This window comes from Convolutriloba macropyga, chromosome 6 (genome assembly GCF_964194025.1).
Source record: "Convolutriloba macropyga chromosome 6, txConMacr16.3, whole genome shotgun sequence".
Lineage (NCBI taxonomy): Eukaryota > Metazoa > Xenacoelomorpha > Acoela > Convolutidae > Convolutriloba > Convolutriloba macropyga.
The window spans coordinates 69954154-69971840 of record NC_134473.1 but is presented as its reverse complement, the minus strand read 5'-3'; the positions used below and the strand labels follow the sequence as shown (position 1 = coordinate 69971840).

Below are 17687 nucleotides of genomic sequence, written 5' to 3'. Positions count from 1 at the left end.
TGCACACTTCGGGCAAACCCTGCCTTGTGTTTTGTGCGTTTTTTGTTTTTTTTTGTTCTTTTGTAATTCCGCTTTTCTAATTCTGCTTTGTTTTTCTGATACGCCGTGCCCTGTTTTTTATTCTCACCGGTTAAGTTTTGTTTCTGTAAGAGCTAGCAACCCATTATACAATGATCCTGCTTCAAATTTGCTTGAACCTTTCCTCTGCGAGAAAAAATCAAGAAAATCAAGAAAACCCCAAAAAGTTTTCGAAAGTCGAAGAAAGGAGATTGAATGACTCCTTTTTTGATGACATAGAAAAATGCCTTTATTTTTTGTTGCAGCGCCGAATATGTGCACAATCAAATATTGTGATCAATGAACTTTTTTCTGTATGGTTTCTGAAACTTAGAAACTTTTTAATTTAATGTTGCGAAAATATGGGACGTTTCTGACGTTTATAAACAAAAAAAAACCCGACAGCTTTAACGTTTCAAAAAACAAAGAAAACAGACGCTTCTTCTTATTTCAAAACAGATGATGATCATTTTTTTTGTTTTAGAACCAATGATATGTTGCGATCCTGAATTTTAAAAAACACAAAAACGACGGCTCTTACATTTCAAAACGATGAAAAACGACACTTCCTACGCTTTAAAACAACAAAGATTACTCAAACCGACAAAAAATCTAACGGTTTGGATCAGTTTCGGTGATTTAAAACCAACGAAAACCAATAATTTCTGAAGAATTCTCAAAACGTTCGTTTCCTTTTTCAAGACAATTTTTAATCGATTTTTGATTACATGAGCTTTTACAAATTGTAAGATTAAATATATTAGCAGATTATGGCCATTGTTCGACAGCATCTTGTATCGCCCTTTGATTAATTGGATTCATTTGATTATTAAAGTTTTGATTTTGGTGTTCAAAATAAAACGATCCTAATGGAACCTATACAGTAACTCAGCGCAAACTTTTGTGCAGCTTTCAATTCTTGTTTTCTGTCAAATAACTTACCTTTGCAACTGTGTCATTGAAGATTTTTTGGGTCTCTCCCATGATAGCCCCCACCCCCAGTTTAGTGGTCAGATACCATAAGGGGGGCTGTAATTTCGTGGGGGAGCTATAATGGGAAAGAACCGAAAATTTTATATCTCTTGTTGTGAAGTGCTGACTAAAATGTTCAACTTTTGCTGTTGGTCAACATAGGTACCAATTGTTATGCTTGATTGTTAGATTATACCCTCTGAACATCAACCCGGGTTGAGGTTTCACTCCTAATGCACTCCTAATTAGTGAAGATTAGGCTGCAACGCGTATAATGCGTATTACACTCCTATTTATCGGGGAAAAGAGTGTAAGAGTGTATTTTTAAAAATTTACACGGTAATTACACTCTTTTCTACACTCTTTTTACATTTGGCAGAGAGTGTAATTTAAGTTGAACTGATAAGAAATTACACTCTTACAATTACCATTATAACGAAATTGAAACGTCTAAAGCTATTATCAGTTGGCTCAAAAGTTACTGCACAATGTGAAAAAAATATGTTTGTCAAAGGTATGAATGGGGGAGTAAACCTCATTACCTCCTTCCGCTTTTATCTTTCAAGTTCACACTTCTATAGTTACACTCTTCCACCCTTAATTAAGCGGAGAAATGGAGGTGTAATTTTTTTTACAACCCTTTAATTTTTTCCCCGTAATTTTTTGGGAAGATCCTCGTCTCGTGTTGTCAAGCAGTATAATTTTCGATTCTTTCACAGCGTGATGAAATTTGGTAAAACTATGTTAAGTAAGTGGTAACTAGCGTCAACAAGTTAGAAAATAATAGAATAATAGAATGCATCGCAATTTTTTTGTAAATAATTTTGCGGTGAATGTGTTGATTTTAGAGAAATAAAGTTGATGCATTCAACGCAAATTTGTGCAAGAAAAATGCAGTGAACTTTTTGTTTTCAAGGCTAGTTATCGCCTATTTTACTTCATTTTGGGTTGCTAAGCGTAATTCTTACATATTTATCCGTTTTTAAGCTTCGATTTTTCTTAATTTTGCGTTTCTAAGCGTAGATCTTACAAAATTTGTTTTCGAAAGCGCAGATCTCACAAAAATGAAGCCCTTCTACTTGTTTCTCTAGCAGTTTTTCAGCGCAAAGACCATTGTCTGTGCGACTTGAACCACTGACCTCGTGAACGCTTGCCACCACTGTACCACTGTCCTTCAGTTTTCTTAAACACTGTATTTCACGTATTGTATGTCTCTACTTATTTCACGTTTCTAAGCGTTTTTAAGTGTAAATCTTACAAAGATTTACCTTGAATTTAGCGTTCATCTTACATAATTTTGTGGGTCTAAGCGTATATTTCACATATTTTGGCGTTTCTAAGCTCAAATCTTACATAAACTTGCGTTGAACTTTGTGTTGATCTTACAAAATCTTTTGTTTCTCGGCGCAGATCATACATAGTTTTGCGTTGAATTTAGCGTTGATCTGAGAGAAATTTGCGTTTCCAAGCGTTGATCTCATATAATTTTTGGCATTTCCAAGCGTAGAACTTACTTCATTTGGGCGTTTTGCCGATCAACGCTAAATTCAACGCAAAATAATGTAATGTCTACGCTCAGAAATGCAAAATTATGTAACATCTACGCTAAGTTAGACGCAAAGATAGGTAAGATTCAACACATTCACCTCCTCTATTACATGATTTTGCGTTTTTTAACGTTGGCAACTCAGCCCGGGTTCCCATTATTGCCTACTACGAAATTATAGCCAGCCATTATGATGTATGCGGTAATTGAGCTGGAGGAGGGTATGGGCTATACGTTATTCACTACGCTGAGGGCCCGAATAGGAAAGACCCCAGCACTCTTTTTAGGAACACTTTTTCTGTAGCTGATAAACAATATTGTTTGGTAAGGTTTCCAATAATCATGAAGCACTATATGGAAAAAGCAAAAAGTTCAACGATTACTGACAACATTTACAAAAACGAGATATATGAAATTTCATCTAAATCGTAAAAAAATTGTAAATTTATAAAATCGTAAATCCATTAAAAAATCTTTCTGTTAAAAATCCCAGATATCAATTTGAAATTCAAAAGCGCACCAACGCTATAAAAATTCTAAATAAACATAATGTTACAACAATGAGACAACATGAAATAAAAAGGCTTCTGCTAGTTTCAAATCATAACGTGTTATCAAAATTTTGATGAGTTGTTGACCAAAAATATTACAGACCTGAAAACAAAAACATCAAGAAAAACATGCATGATAGTAATTCCACCATAAAAGAATTTTTATTGTAAAAGTAATAGAACGGATGAGATACTTCTCTTGATATTTTGCTATAGTGTGCATGGTTTTTCATCTTCTAATGTCTTGTAATACATTTATCAGTAATACATTTATCGGAAGTTTAAGATCAGATCTAATCCTCAGATCAATTTTTTCCAATGGAATAGTTTATATTTTGAAAAATCTCTGTCGTTACTCTTAGGAGGGAAATTTTTTAAAAAAAATGCATATAATGTTTTCAGCAGGTCCTCTCTGTCTTTTTTTCTGAGCAATTCTTTGTAGTTTTCCAGAAATTGTGCTTGTGATTGCTCATTTCATTTTATTTTATTCAAAAACCTCAATGTCCAGCGCGACTGCAATTCATTGTTCACAAAATCTCGGATTCTCATTTTCAAAATTCAGATGTCAAAAGTGTGAAGACCCTATTACGATTGAATAAAACATTTTTGAATCATAAGCGCGCCAATTCACTGGCTAAAATACGGAGTCACGTTTTAACATGCCAAACACTGCAATGATTGAAGGCAAATAACTACAAGAGCTTGCTATATTGTGTATATAAATTTCCAGTAGTAAATTTTAGATTGTAACTCCAGAGGTAATAAAGCATAAAATTTGTCATTGTAGTTTTTTTTTACATATCTGGAGCTTTGAGTCATATATGTTATTTCTGCAAGACTTTTCTTGTTGGTTCAACATATTGCAACATTGTTGTTGTAAAAACTACTCAGGTTGAGGTGCAGACCCAAATTGCTTTATGATCAGACCCAATCGGCCGCATACTCGTGTGTTCCACAAACCGAAATTACAGGGTCTGGACGGATGCTCGAGCACACTACAGTGTAGACCATGGTCTGGAGTTGGCCTGGTCAGAGGTCAATTTGGTCTCAAAAGTCTGATCATAGGCGTATTCGAGCGCACTTGAGCATGATCATAAACGGTTCGAGCGCAACTGGGTCTGATGAGAAATGTTTTCGAACGCAATTGGGTCTGATCAAGTACCTTTTCCAGAGCATCATTTTTTCATTTTTTTCTTTGTTTTTTAACGAGAAATATTGGCTCTGCAAATAGGCAACAATAAAGCAGCTTTCTGATCAGAGACTCAACTAAAGCCCGATAGCTCTGATCAGAAAAAAGGAGTCCAGCTGATAGTAAAAACCGGTCTCCTTCAGAGGAAATATTGAATAACTGGAGACCACAATGTTTCTTATGGAAAGCTGTCTAAATTCATCCATTAAGTCAAAATATGCACTAAACAGTACACTAAATAAAATTTGTTCTCAACAGTTGGGTTTCGTTTTCTTTAGCAATACTTTTATAATAGGTTTTTCCTTAGATGAATTAATTACCGCAGACATCAGTTTTTATTAAATAAATATATTTTAGCAAAGTTAAAAGATTTGTTCATAAGTAAAATCTTTCTCTGATCACACTATTTCGATCGCACTTGAGTCTGATCAGAACCGGTTTCGAGCGCGCTTCAGTTTGATCATAAATGGCTGCAAGCGCAACTGGGTCTGATCATAACCTCTTCGAGCGCACTTGAGTCTGATCATAGTCTGATTAAGGTCTGGGCAATGGTTTGAATTTGAGTCTGGACCATGGTCTGAAGATGACCTGATCAGAAAGCCTTCGGTCTGAAAAGGTGTAAATTTTCAGAGTCCGAAATGGAGTATATAAATATCCAGGAGTAAATTTTAGATTGTAACTTCAGAGGAAATGAAGCTTTAAATTTTTCATTGTAGTTTTGTTTTTACATATCTGGAGCTTTGAGTCATATATGTTATTTCTGCAAGTCTTTTCTTGTTGGTTTAACATATTGCAACAGTGTTGATGTAAAAACTAGTTTACATCATTGTTGACGTCGACGGAATCACAAAATAACAATAACTTTCTAACAATGCGACTAGCTGAGATTTAACCATAGCCGTACATTTGCTAAATTAGACCAGCTTCGACCATCGAGTGAAAATAGTATTTTGCTGTATTGAACCAATAATTAGCGCAGTACAAACTTACAAATATACAAATGGTCAATATAAACCTTTAATACCATATTCGATGGTGCAGAGAATATTAGCCGAATAGAAGGCCTTCTCCTGAATTAACCAACCAATTGGATTTAAGAACGCACGGATGTTATTCCGAGAATGACGTTCGCAGTCGTGATAAGTTGTTAGGTTGTGATAGATTCTTATATCAAGTCCTCCTGGACGCTGAGGCTTGGCTATGGCCCATGAGGCATAGCGGCAAAGAGAGGTATCTTATAAGACAGCTTTGCAAAAAATTTGCAAGATCTTAAAAATTTCCGAAACACTGGGGTAGATCATCATTTTGAAGTGTTTTCAAAGTCGAGCTTTCGACCGCGGAATACTCGTACCACTTGAGCTTTCTCCGTAATTATCTCATCATGACTTTTTCGGCTAATTTTTTATATCGGCTGATATTCTTAGACACCAAATTCGATGTTTCTTTATTTGATCATATAAGGTGATTTGTTGCATAATGACTACTGTTGTGTTTCGTTGACCAAAACTGGGTTGCAAACGATAATCACACAATTCAAAATTCAATTGTATTTGACTGGTCCTGTTTACTTGAACACACAAAAGCTTTGTTGCTGGGCCGATCGAACAAACACTCGAATTGGACATATCATTTTGTGGGACATCTAAATCGTTCACTGCGGATGTTTTAGTACTGTACACTTTGACGGATCATCTGAGAGCTGTTTCACATTCTCATCTTTGATTTCGGACGGACATTTGTAAAACTGTGGTACCCAATCGATAGAGTTTAATCACAGCACACGTATCTTTTCTGTAATTGTGATTGGTTAAATAGTTATTTGAACTTTATTAAAGTGATAGACGAATAACCGGAGATGACGAATTACGCAGAGGCCTTCGGAGCTCAGAAATATCAGCAGCTGGTTGATGTCTTCCAGACGGTAAGTTTCCGATAACTATCTTCTCTACCTCCCCCTCCCCGCGCCCGCAGTTTTCCGACCTTGCGAGTGTTTTCTAGCATTGAAATGCAATAGTTTGGTGAGCATTTTCTAACATTGATATTACATAATTTCAACAATTTCACTGCAAATTTGTTACCGCAAAATAAAGTTATCTTACCGTTGATCTTACATATTTTTGTCAACAATCATCGGCCAGGGAACACTATGAATTCTGTTGTACAGGATCAAGGTTATCACCTTGATCCTGTACAACAGAATTCATTTCTACGTAGAAGACACAGAACGCATAATTTTTATGCTGAACTAAGCAAAAGCTTTATCATTGTCAATCACGACAAATTTAGGAAGTCAAACCTTTCCGTCAACTTTTCAGTGTGAACATTGTGATAGGCAAACGGTATTTTGGCGATTTCATTGCTGGTGAAATCCGATTGGAAACAGATTGTCGACAGGAGATTTTAGTTCAGTGTAAATTTTAGTTAAGTTCAGCAGTTTGATATCTGTCCAATACGCTCAATATGATAACGGATTCTTTTCTGAATAAAACCGTTTAAGCTTATTTTTTTAAAAAAACTTATATTAGTACAATGTCAAAGCTTATATATCAACAAGGAGGCTCGGTAATGTGCGTCGCACATAATGTTCCGACCCAGCTCATCCGCGTTTTTGTTCCAATCAAGCTCAACCTAATCGCCTACCAAATGAGGTACTGATAAAAAACTTCCAAACTTTTGCATATTGTTCAACAAACCACTAATTGAATAAATTAATGCCGCATTACATTAAGAAAACACAATAACAAAATCGAAATGTCAACAGATAACACGTAAACTAAACAAATTGACCAGTATATTACCAAAACAAGATATTATACCTGTCCACAATGAGACTCCATAACTCATCGATCAAACACCGAAGATAGGAAAAATTCAAAAAAAGGTTTCCATTTTCCAAAACCATTATTTTTTTAAATGATAAAAACCATTAGTTATCAAGTAAAATCCCTAAAAGGGATCATTAGTAAGTTTTGATGTCTAATTGAGGAAGCAATTGAAAACGTGTGATATAAAGTTTTATGGAAGCAATTCAGAATTATCATTATCCAGATTATGCCATGCAACTACAAAAATATCGACAAAAACAGCAACATTTCTTTAAAAAATAAATTAATCTAGCAAGAAAACGTTGTCCCAGCCTTTAATACGATTATCTTTTCACTGAGAACTTTTAAAATGCTGATTCGAGCAAACGTTTAACTCAAAACGGAGCTCCTCATTAGATTGTTATTATGACAAGGAAACAAATATCGCATTAGTAAAAATGAAATCGCGTAGTATCAAAGCCAAGAAACATTAGAAGAAAAAACATTTAAAACACTCGCTTTCTGATTCACTAGAAATAAAAGTAAGCCTGTCTTTAAAGAGACATAGCCACCTGTTGACAGAAGAAAAAACTGACAAAAGTCAAAAATTAATGGAATTATTCTAAAACAATTATTTCCAAAAGTCATAAAGACCTTATGCCTTGAATTAAAAACCAAAACAGCACATGTTGCAAATCCTTAAAAATCCAATTGGACTCGTTATTAGAGATACTAAGTCAGAAGACTACACAAAACAAAGAAAAGAGAGATCTCAATAATTATCAAGCTGTTTTACGAAACAATCTTATTGAAGCCATTAAAACTATCAGATTTTAAAAAGCATCAGAAACTAGTATCAACTGAAAGTTTTTTATTTCGTCCTTTGTGTCTAAAAAAAGACATCAGTCAAAAAATATACCCAGCAGAAAGATAAAAATTTGGTGCAGCAAAAATTTGATGATAGTTACCGATTACTAGACTAAATTAGATGATGTCAAATCAAGAACCAAAAAAAGATTCACACATAGTTTTGTTTTTTGCATTAATTTTACCTGAGTGTTGTTAAAATCATTAGCTGTAATCTCAAATTACTGAATTGATTCACAAATGCGTACGAAAGAAGCCATTGAGATTTTCCTAATCTAGGATAGTTTGAGCAACTACAAAAAGGATAACAAAGGTAAAAAATGAATTTTCCTTAAAAAAGTTGCGGTAGAAATTTCATAGCCGTCAAAACAAAGAGAAATTCTCCAAAAACATTTTATGTGTTCCATTGATTAATCTTCCATTGAGGGAATCAGTTGGCCTATCGTTAATATGGTTTTTTTTGTCAAACAAATAAACCTCAATATTGGGCAAACCTGCAAAATTGACGTCTGTTTAAGAAACTCCTTGAACCAAAGCCAAGAACCCCTTAATTTAAACTAAGACCGTTATTGAGAATATAATTTTTCTCACAAAAGACAGAAATTGAGCTGTTTCCACTTAGACTGGCATTCTCCTAAAACAAATATATACAAAGTTGGAGATCTATTAGATATCAACTGAAACCACTGTAAAAGTTAACTTTTATCTTTTGAAAGGAAAGAAAATAGCGCCACAATACGATCGGAACAATTTTTGATCATAAGAATCCATGACGAGAACAAAACTACCCTGATTTAGCTGTGCGTCCAACTAAACACCCAATCGCTCTAAATATTTGCGAAATAGATAGTTTGGCAAATGAAACATCTCAATATATTAAAGATAAATCAAGCAATTTAGATACAAACCCAGTTAAATTAGAGAAAAACGGGTAATATTTCAAATCAAGAACTCTTATCAAGCGAAAACAAAAAGAACCCTTACTTGGAGCTCTAAAAGAGTGATATAGCAGTTTTCAGGTCTCTACTTAAACAAACTGGGCTAAAAATTAATTTCAGGCAACATTGTTGATGAAAGTCTGAAATTCAAAAACTTTAAAAAAAATCGTAGCAAAAAATTTTGGATATATTCGACAACACCTTTTAACCTGAAAAAGAAACACCACCAAGACTATTTTTAACAGTTTTTTTTTTAAAAAAAAAATTAGCAAAATAAACAAAAATTTGGGCTCAATTTACGGAAAATGCGAATGAAAACAACGGGAATCGGTCTAATATTCACAAATTTTAAACACTGATAAATCCCCGTAAAAAACGAAATCCGAAAAAGTCTTCAATTCGACATTCTACGATGGAGGGGCTTTTTAATGATACCACTCACAACTCTCTATGATGAATATACCGATCGGCGAAAATTGACTGAACAAAAAAACCTATTTTGAGTATCTAGTTCCTCTCTCCCACTAAAGTGGGTTCATAACAAAAACCTGGAAACCAAGGAAACATTTTTTCTACAAAACAGAAACAGTCCAAAATTAGCTCTATAGGGAGTTGGTCTAAAACAAGTTAGCGAAAAGGAATAAAAAAACGTCTACAGCTTGTCCGTCTTGTAGGTTGACTTTAACGGTACCAAAAACTGATAATTTCTGCTTGTCAAAGAACACATTTGATGAGGCGAAGGGGCAGAATTAAGTTCATACATCTGTAGTGCACTTTTAAACGGTCAGCATCATACTCATATTAAGGTCCAGACGAGACGATGAGACCCACTCGAACGCACACACGTGTGTTCCCAGACCGAAATTACGAAGTCTGGACAGCAGTTCGAGCGCATAATAGTCTGGACGATAATTGTTGGAAAAGTTCTCAGGACTCTGTCAAAGACAAAATCAAACAACAGGCGCATTAGGAGAACAGACTAGCATTTGATTGAGTCAAACCCAGCAAAGACTCGTAATTAGAGAACACACTGAAAATTATTTAGCAAATTCAGCCGATTATTTGATCAAAGGTGCGTGGGGTTTGCAAGACAATGCTTTCTTCAAGATCTGTGCAGCTGACACTAATGTCAGTTATTATTGATACAGAATAGGAAAGCAAAAGAAGTTTTGTAGCTTCACTGATGAAAAATGAAAGAAGTAATGGGAAAATATCCTTTTTATTGTTCCGACCCCACTTGTGGGGGAAGGAACTAAATACTCGAATAGGTTTTTTCTGCTCAGTCAATTTTGGGCGATCGATATATTCATCGTAGAGAAATGTGAGTGATATCATTAAAAAGCTCGTCCAGCCAAGAATTTGAAATTAAAAAGATTTTTTTGAATTTCGTATTTTTCGCGGTGCTATCGAGGATTGAAGTTTTGTGTCATATTTGGTATGATTTCGTTCACTTTTAGTGTAACTTTTCTTCAAATTATGATCTTTCTTTAAAAATTTTTCATTCAAAATTACACTTCACGCCACAAAAGGAATCAATTTCGTATTCCTTATACACAAAATGTGATAAAAAGACTAATTCTGGTCTCATAGGAAAGTTTACTATAAAAAAAATCGAATTCTATTTGAGAGCTGTTTTTTTTTAGAAAAATTCATAATTTTTAGGTCACCTAGAGATTGGTCACTTTCCATATCATTGTTTGGTTAATGATAAACCTGATTTTACAGTAAAATGACGCCTAATGAACAAAAAACACATTTTCAAAGAATCGCTCATTTCGATTTTCTTTTTGACGGTTTACTGAATTTTTGGAGCCCTATGGCATAGAATGTGCGATTGACTTAAAGTGCGATGGGATTCGTAATGAGTATTGAGTATTAGTGAAGCTATTCAGTGCTTTTATTGAACAGCTAATAACTGTTACGACTATATATATATATATATATATATATATATATATATATATATACATATATATATATAAATATATAATTTTTCGAATTTTCTTTAAAAACATTAACCGATCATAAACTTATTTTTGTAATCTGTAAGTCAATCTCAGTACTGACAGGATACCCATCATTTCTACTGCAACCAAAACTAATCTATTTAGCGGTTTTAACTTCTAGCTATTGGTTTTATCACTTCGAATGCACAAGAATTCAAATAAAATTTTATAATTTTTGGATATTTTAACATTTTTGAAACCTTTTGAAAATTTATCACCTTGTTCTAATTTCGATAACTCCCTTTGATTTAGGGAAAACGTTCAAAGGATCATAATTAAAGTTTTAGAGAAAAGCTTATGGTTTAAACGGCTTCGACATTTTCTTGCATTTTTCTACTAATTTTTTGGTTTTGCCTGTATTTATTGTTGTTGTCATAGTCATAAGACTTATTGTGATATCTTATTGATTACCCATGCATGACAAACATCTTTTTCCTTCTATCAGGTCATGGCTGAGCGTATTTGTTGACTTCTGTTGAAAGATATTAAATTTAATGGCTGTTAATACTTTAAAAATAATTTTTCAAAAATTTTTTTTGAACATTAACCAATCGTAAAGTTATCTTCGTGAACTGTACGAACGCCTCAGTAATTACCGGCGCCCTTTTTTATTACTTCAACCAAAATAGTCTAATTTTGGGCTTTGTCTTCCAACTATCGGTTTGAGAATATCGATGCGCTAGTTTTCATAAATTTTTTGGACATTTGGAAAAATTTCGGATTTGTTTGTGGTTCTTCTGAAATCTCATCACATTATATACTATTAGTGTTAGTTTCATTTGGCTTAGAAGAGATTTTCAATTGATCATAGATAAATTTTTTCAAAGAAAACTTTATGGTTTAAATGGCTTCGACACTTTCTTCTCGCACTTTTCTACTGGATTTTTGGTTTTTGCCTGTAATTGTTGTTGTTTTCTTAGTCAGAGACATATTGTAATGTCTTATCGTATTGATGACTTGTCAATGACAAAGATCTTTGTCATTCCATCGAGGCATAGCTCTTATGCTCCCATCGAGCGCTTTTATTGCCTTTCGCTGAAAGCATTTGAGTTTAATGGCGTTGATAATACCAGTTTTCTCGGTAATTTCATGGTTTTATTTGAAGTCACATTAAAAAAAAATCATGTTATTAAAAATTTAATGGATGAGAGAAAATTTATTACCAAAAAGTTATTTTTTAATGGCTTCGACATTTTCCTCGTTCAATTTTTTTTTAGTTAGCGCTTTTTGCCTATTTGTTTTAATCTTTAGGTAGGTGTAAATTGCTAACCCGTCTCAAAAGCTTGTAATTGAGTATTCAAGTGTTGATGTTACCCGAGGCAGTCTTTTTATAGCGAATAGTGTCAAAGTTTATGATATTATACATTTTCAATGATTTTTTAGACTTTTCAGTTTTTGTTGTTTTTTTTTCGTCAACTTGTAGCTTATTCTCATCAATGAGAGGTCTAATTCATTTTTTGTATTCGAAAAATCTAAATGTCCAGTGATATCATGTCTTAACTAATGTTTTGTTTGTAGACAATATGCTTTTAGATAAAAGTTTTAGAGGTGTATTTGTGTTTCTTTTTCTCTTCTTTTAACACATTCGCGATTAAGATCGCATTTATTTTCAAATGTGGCCCAAATACACTTATTTAATCTTTCAAAATAATTTTAGTTGCATTAGTTTGATTGAAAATGGAAGGAAGAATACATAGACTTCACATACTGGCTAATGATTTTAATGGCTTTAATTTGTGTTTTAGCAAATTGTTTAATTTTTTTAGTTTTTTCTGCTTCTGTAGTCCGTTCCTATGGCTTAACCAACGACAGGTCCTTTTGGTTTCGTAATGAATGTTTAGGAAACTTATTAAGAACTGTTTCGATAAAAGCTAATGATTTTTAAGACTTTAGAAATTATTTGGTTTGAAAAACGTTGATTATTCAATTTCGCCTTATTATTTCCTTTTGTCGATTTTGGTACCTATTCTCATTAAGGACAATTGCCATCTGCTGTATAGCATGGACAAAATAAATTTGTGCAGTTAAGATTTTTTACAATTGCATTTTGGGCGTTGTTACTAGGTGCATTCAAATTTAGATACTTTGTTTTTGCCGTGAAATTTTTGTTTTTACTTTTTTTGTTCTTTGTTTTTTTTCGTAGTTTTTTCAATGAAAGATCTCGTCAGCGCTGTAATGAGGCATGGCATTATGTAATTCAACAAGTAGTTAGGTTTTTAAACGTTTTTTTAAACTCAAATATCTATTTTTATTATGCCTTCATTTGATTGACAATTAAGTCAAAAGTGTAGAAGAGCTCGTGTCAGAACATCATGCGCGATCGCACATTAACGAGCATTCTTGTCATTCATTTAGCGTGCAGTGTTGACCTGACAGCTAAAGAAATAAAACATGTTTATATAAGAAACAGTCGATCTCTTTAGCGGCAATTTATACTCCTTATCGACCCTATTAACCAGTAGATTTTTGCCCTCACCAAAATTTGAGTCAAGAGAGCAAGTGCAGACAGTCAAAACTGCTTTTCAATTTTAGGACATGATTATGAAAGTTTTGCAAACCAAATTCTATCGGACACACCACCTGTTGTTATTTTCGAGCTTGACTCTTGCAGAAATTCCAATATTAAACTTAATTGAAGGACAAGTTTCTATGAATTATTTCTCAGAGGAAATGAGTTTTCTCTGAAAGTAAAATTATTAAGAACATTGTTTTCACTAAAAAAACAAAGACATAGATTCTGACGTTCTTTCTAAGGTTACCACAGTTTATAAAAGATATTTGTCGCTGATAATCAAATTACATATATTTTCTGCCTGCCAAAACATACTCTTCGATTGATAAGATTATTTATATATAACTGAAATCTGCTTTTTAAACAATAGGTTTATATCTAAATCAATATTTTTGTTCTAAATTAAAATTAAAAATAAAAAGTGTCCTTTTTTGAATCATTTTCAAAGTTTGAAGTAACTTCTATTACGACTTGTCACGTTTTGGTCTTCATTCATAATTAACCCAATCTATCTGCGACAATCATTTGACAATTCCATTATAAAATTTTTCATTGTCACATTTGAATTGAAATTTTTTGTTGATAGTTTATACGTCAATGTCTAAAACTCAATTTTCGAAGAAGTTGAGAAATAATTTCAAGCTAAAATAGAGACAAAGGGACATTTAGGCAGAAAAAAATTAGGTTCTTGTTGTGGGGAAGGGTATTCAAGAAGTTTCTTTGTTATAATTTTGACTTTGCTTAATTTGACTTTTTCTTTTAATTTTTTGCAATCGGCTGTACCCAAACGACTGTGTCGATTAATCAGCGTCTGGGCAAAAAAGAGAAATGAAAAATTTATGTTTCATAGGAAAGGTACTTTTGAAACAATTGCAGCCAAACAGATTTATATAATAGTTATTTATCTCTTAGTAATTTTTTTAACTTCTTGTTATGGTTCACCGTTTACCTCCTGCGTGGGAAAAAATCTTCAAGTTAGTAAACTTCTGGAACAAAAAAGCCGAAAACCAAAAAAAGAAAAAGGAACAGATCCCAAAGCTCAGCGTCCGGTTGACTGTCTCTTTCATTGTTCGAACTTCGACCAAAATTTCGAACAAAACCCACTGATTTAATCTGAGCTATGAAAAAATTAAATAGACAAGAAAAAATATGAAATCTTTTAAATAAAAATATAGTGTTTTTCGCAAGATTGAAGATCTTTTCTTGGAGATAATTATCAAAGTTTATTCTGGAGTTGCAATATTTTTTTTGCTTGGTTGGTGGACTAAAAAGCGACGAGTGACGTGCAAAATTGGTAGGTACTACATTAGTATGCATTACCCTCACTTTTAAAATCAAAATATGGTTTCCCCGATGGCAAGTTTTGAATTTGTCATGCAAAGTCCTGTGCCAATCTAGCGCAAAGTAAAATTTAGAGCGAATTTCGTCATGCGGTTTCCCACTATTTGCTGTTTATGTAACTAGTGTCAACAAATAAATAAAAGACGCTTAGTTTAATCGTTTAATTTGTCATATTGAATCCAAATGACGGTCATGTGGTTTCCTAAACAGCCAGACTGTGGCTTATTTAGGGAAACCGGTAGAATCTGTCATATGGCCTCCCAAAAACAACATAAAACAGCCTCTAGCAGGGCTTGTGATGGTTAAATTTCCGCCTTTTAGGAATCGGTATTTTTGCATATTTTAAATTGTCATAAGAAACCACTTACACCGAGGGCAGATTTGCCCTCGCTTGAGTTTAGCCATACCTTTCCATAGTAATATAAAAACAGGCAACGTAACTTTAAGTGGTGTTGTTTCCAATTAGACATGTTTCAAATAGTCCCATTTTGGAACAGCTTGCTTGTCTAAGACTTCTTGACATCTTGAAGGACAAGTCGCTTCACAAAAAATGGTAGTCTAAAGATATCTCGTGATCGAAATAAGAGATGAAAAGACAAACCACTTCGCTTGATTTACAATAGAAAATAAATTAAACCTACAGTTAATCGAATTTAAGTTATATTTTCCATTCATGTAGCAAACTGTTTTTGTTTTCCTACTCAACTATGATATTATTAAGAATAACTTTTCTATGTGATATGATTAACAAAAACTAAATTAAACAGTACAGCACCACAATTCTGAACTTGGGTGATTTCAGCTGGATGAGAATGGGAATGGGACCCTAGACAAAGGGGAGATGGGGGGTCTGTTCAAAGAAGTGGGCACAGAGATCTCCCCAGAGGAACTGTCCTCTCTCATGAAGGATGTCGACAAGGACAACAGTGGCACTGTCAGTCTCGAGGAGTTCCTATATGTACGTGAACCAATTTAGTGGCATCTTATCGTTGGTACCCCGAGTTACACCACCCCTCAACCCGCTCTTACATCTTTTTGAAGTGATTCTTTTTCTTCCGGGGCGAGAGTGGGGGGGGGGGAGATTTCTAAGTGACCCGAATTCTAACTCCCTAACTGCATATCCAGTGAAACGAAACGTAAAATTTCTTGATAAAAAGTTTAAAAGATTTTCATAAGCGTAATAATATGCACAAACTGGCAAGACCTATGCATGTGCTTCATTTGAACCAGATCTTTTTTTTGAAACATGTAAATTACTCAGAATATAACTCTAAGGTTAGATATCTACACGCTCTAAAATGTTAAATAAATTAATCAGCATTGTTATTAATATAATAATCTTCAAATTGTGGCTGTTCGTTCTCATAAGTAAAAATAGGATTTGAAGGCTCCTATTTGTCTATTAACGGGTACTTTCTTGTGCTGATCGAGCAAAAACTCGGTTAAAACATTTCTAAAGCAAGTTTTACTGTTAAAAAATCTTATTGAAGGGGGCAATTTGTTCCATTTTTGAACGCTTTTCAAGATTAAAGATTTGTTACTCCACTTCGTTTTCGCTCCTTTTTTTATAGTAATTTGATTTGTTCTCTATGGAATGCAAAAATCAAGGCATTCAAAAATTTAGAAGGAAAATTTAGATCAACATGATCTTCCTAAACGCATTCCATGTATTGACAAGAAAAACAGCAAAGTTAATATCTTGCATATGTCTTGGGATCGAAGAAATCAAAAATAACGGAGGAAAATTGAAAACTCTGGCAACAATTACTCGCCGTGCTCATTATCAAACAATCATAGTAATCTTGCAAGGGCATATACAATTTCCGGAAAACAGAAACGGAAAAGGTTCAGAAATTTGGGATCTATTCTGTTCCCCCCCCCCCGCTTAGTTTGCATAAATTTTTTATGACCCCCAGGCGCACGTGCTATTTTCTTACATAGTAACGTGCTATATGTCATATAATTTGTAATTGGGGGTCATAAAAAACACTGGGGGGCCGAAACAGAATAGATCCGAAATTTTTGTTTCATTTGTTTTCCCTATTATCATATAAGGAATCTTTTCCGTTTGTGCCCCCCCCCCAGTACGTTATGTGCCCCCCAGTTACAGAGCACGTGCCATTACATAGTAAATCATCTAGTAAAAATATGGCACCTGCGTCTGGGGGGTGCAAATAATATGCGCCCACTAAGCTGGTGGAGGCACAAACGGAAAAGGTCCCATATGAGAAACATTCAAAAATTTTGACAATTTTTGTAATATCCAAAAACAAATAGACAGGACAATTTTTGTGTACTCTGTTTCCCGAGGTCTTAAAGAAAATAAAGTAATTCTTTCCCATACTAATACAAAGTCATATATGATTATTACAATTTTTGGGTAATCTCGGAAAATTCAAACCTAATCTTGCAAACGTGAACAATCGCCAAAAATAACCAAAGACATTTGAGATAGCTTTCGGAAACTTACTTACTGGTCAAACTAAATCGGAAAGTATGAATAGATAGCTAGCAATAAATGTTAGTGAAATATCAATCTCGAAATAAAATTGGGAAACCATTTTTTTTTTTCAAAATTAATAGATTAACTTTAAAACCAGACCGGTTTAGGAAACAATCAAGAGGGCTGAGGGTTCATTATCAACAAAATTTGCCCACCTTCGATATACTATTTTCTATATAAAATGGAGGGGTCAGACAGTTCATAATAACAATAACGATACTAGTACAATAATTATTTATAAAACGGCACTCCCCAGGAATTCTAACATTCCAAATTAGGTGTCTTGATTTCCCATTATACTCAAATCTCGCCTCTTTTGACGTATAAACGCATACAGGCAAGATACGTTCTAATTATCATCAAAGGCGATTACCAAACACTTCATTACAAGTATGTTGATG

At 33.7% G+C, this 17687-nt stretch overlaps 1 protein-coding gene across 1 annotated transcript in view; it reads left to right on the top strand.

Moving 5' to 3' along the window:
- The first annotated feature begins 5229 nt into the window (after nucleotides 1-5229).
- LOC142340567 (fimbrin-like) overlaps nucleotides 5230-17687 on the top strand; it is a 33071-nt gene continuing 20613 nt past the window's right edge. The window contains exons 1-3 of the mRNA XM_075391225.1: nucleotides 5230-5350; nucleotides 5740-6236; nucleotides 15586-15741. Of these exons, the coding sequence (XP_075247340.1) occupies nucleotides 6171-6236; nucleotides 15586-15741 (222 nt within the window). The 5' untranslated portion in view covers nucleotides 5230-5350; nucleotides 5740-6170. The remainder of the gene's footprint in view (nucleotides 5351-5739; nucleotides 6237-15585; nucleotides 15742-17687) is intronic.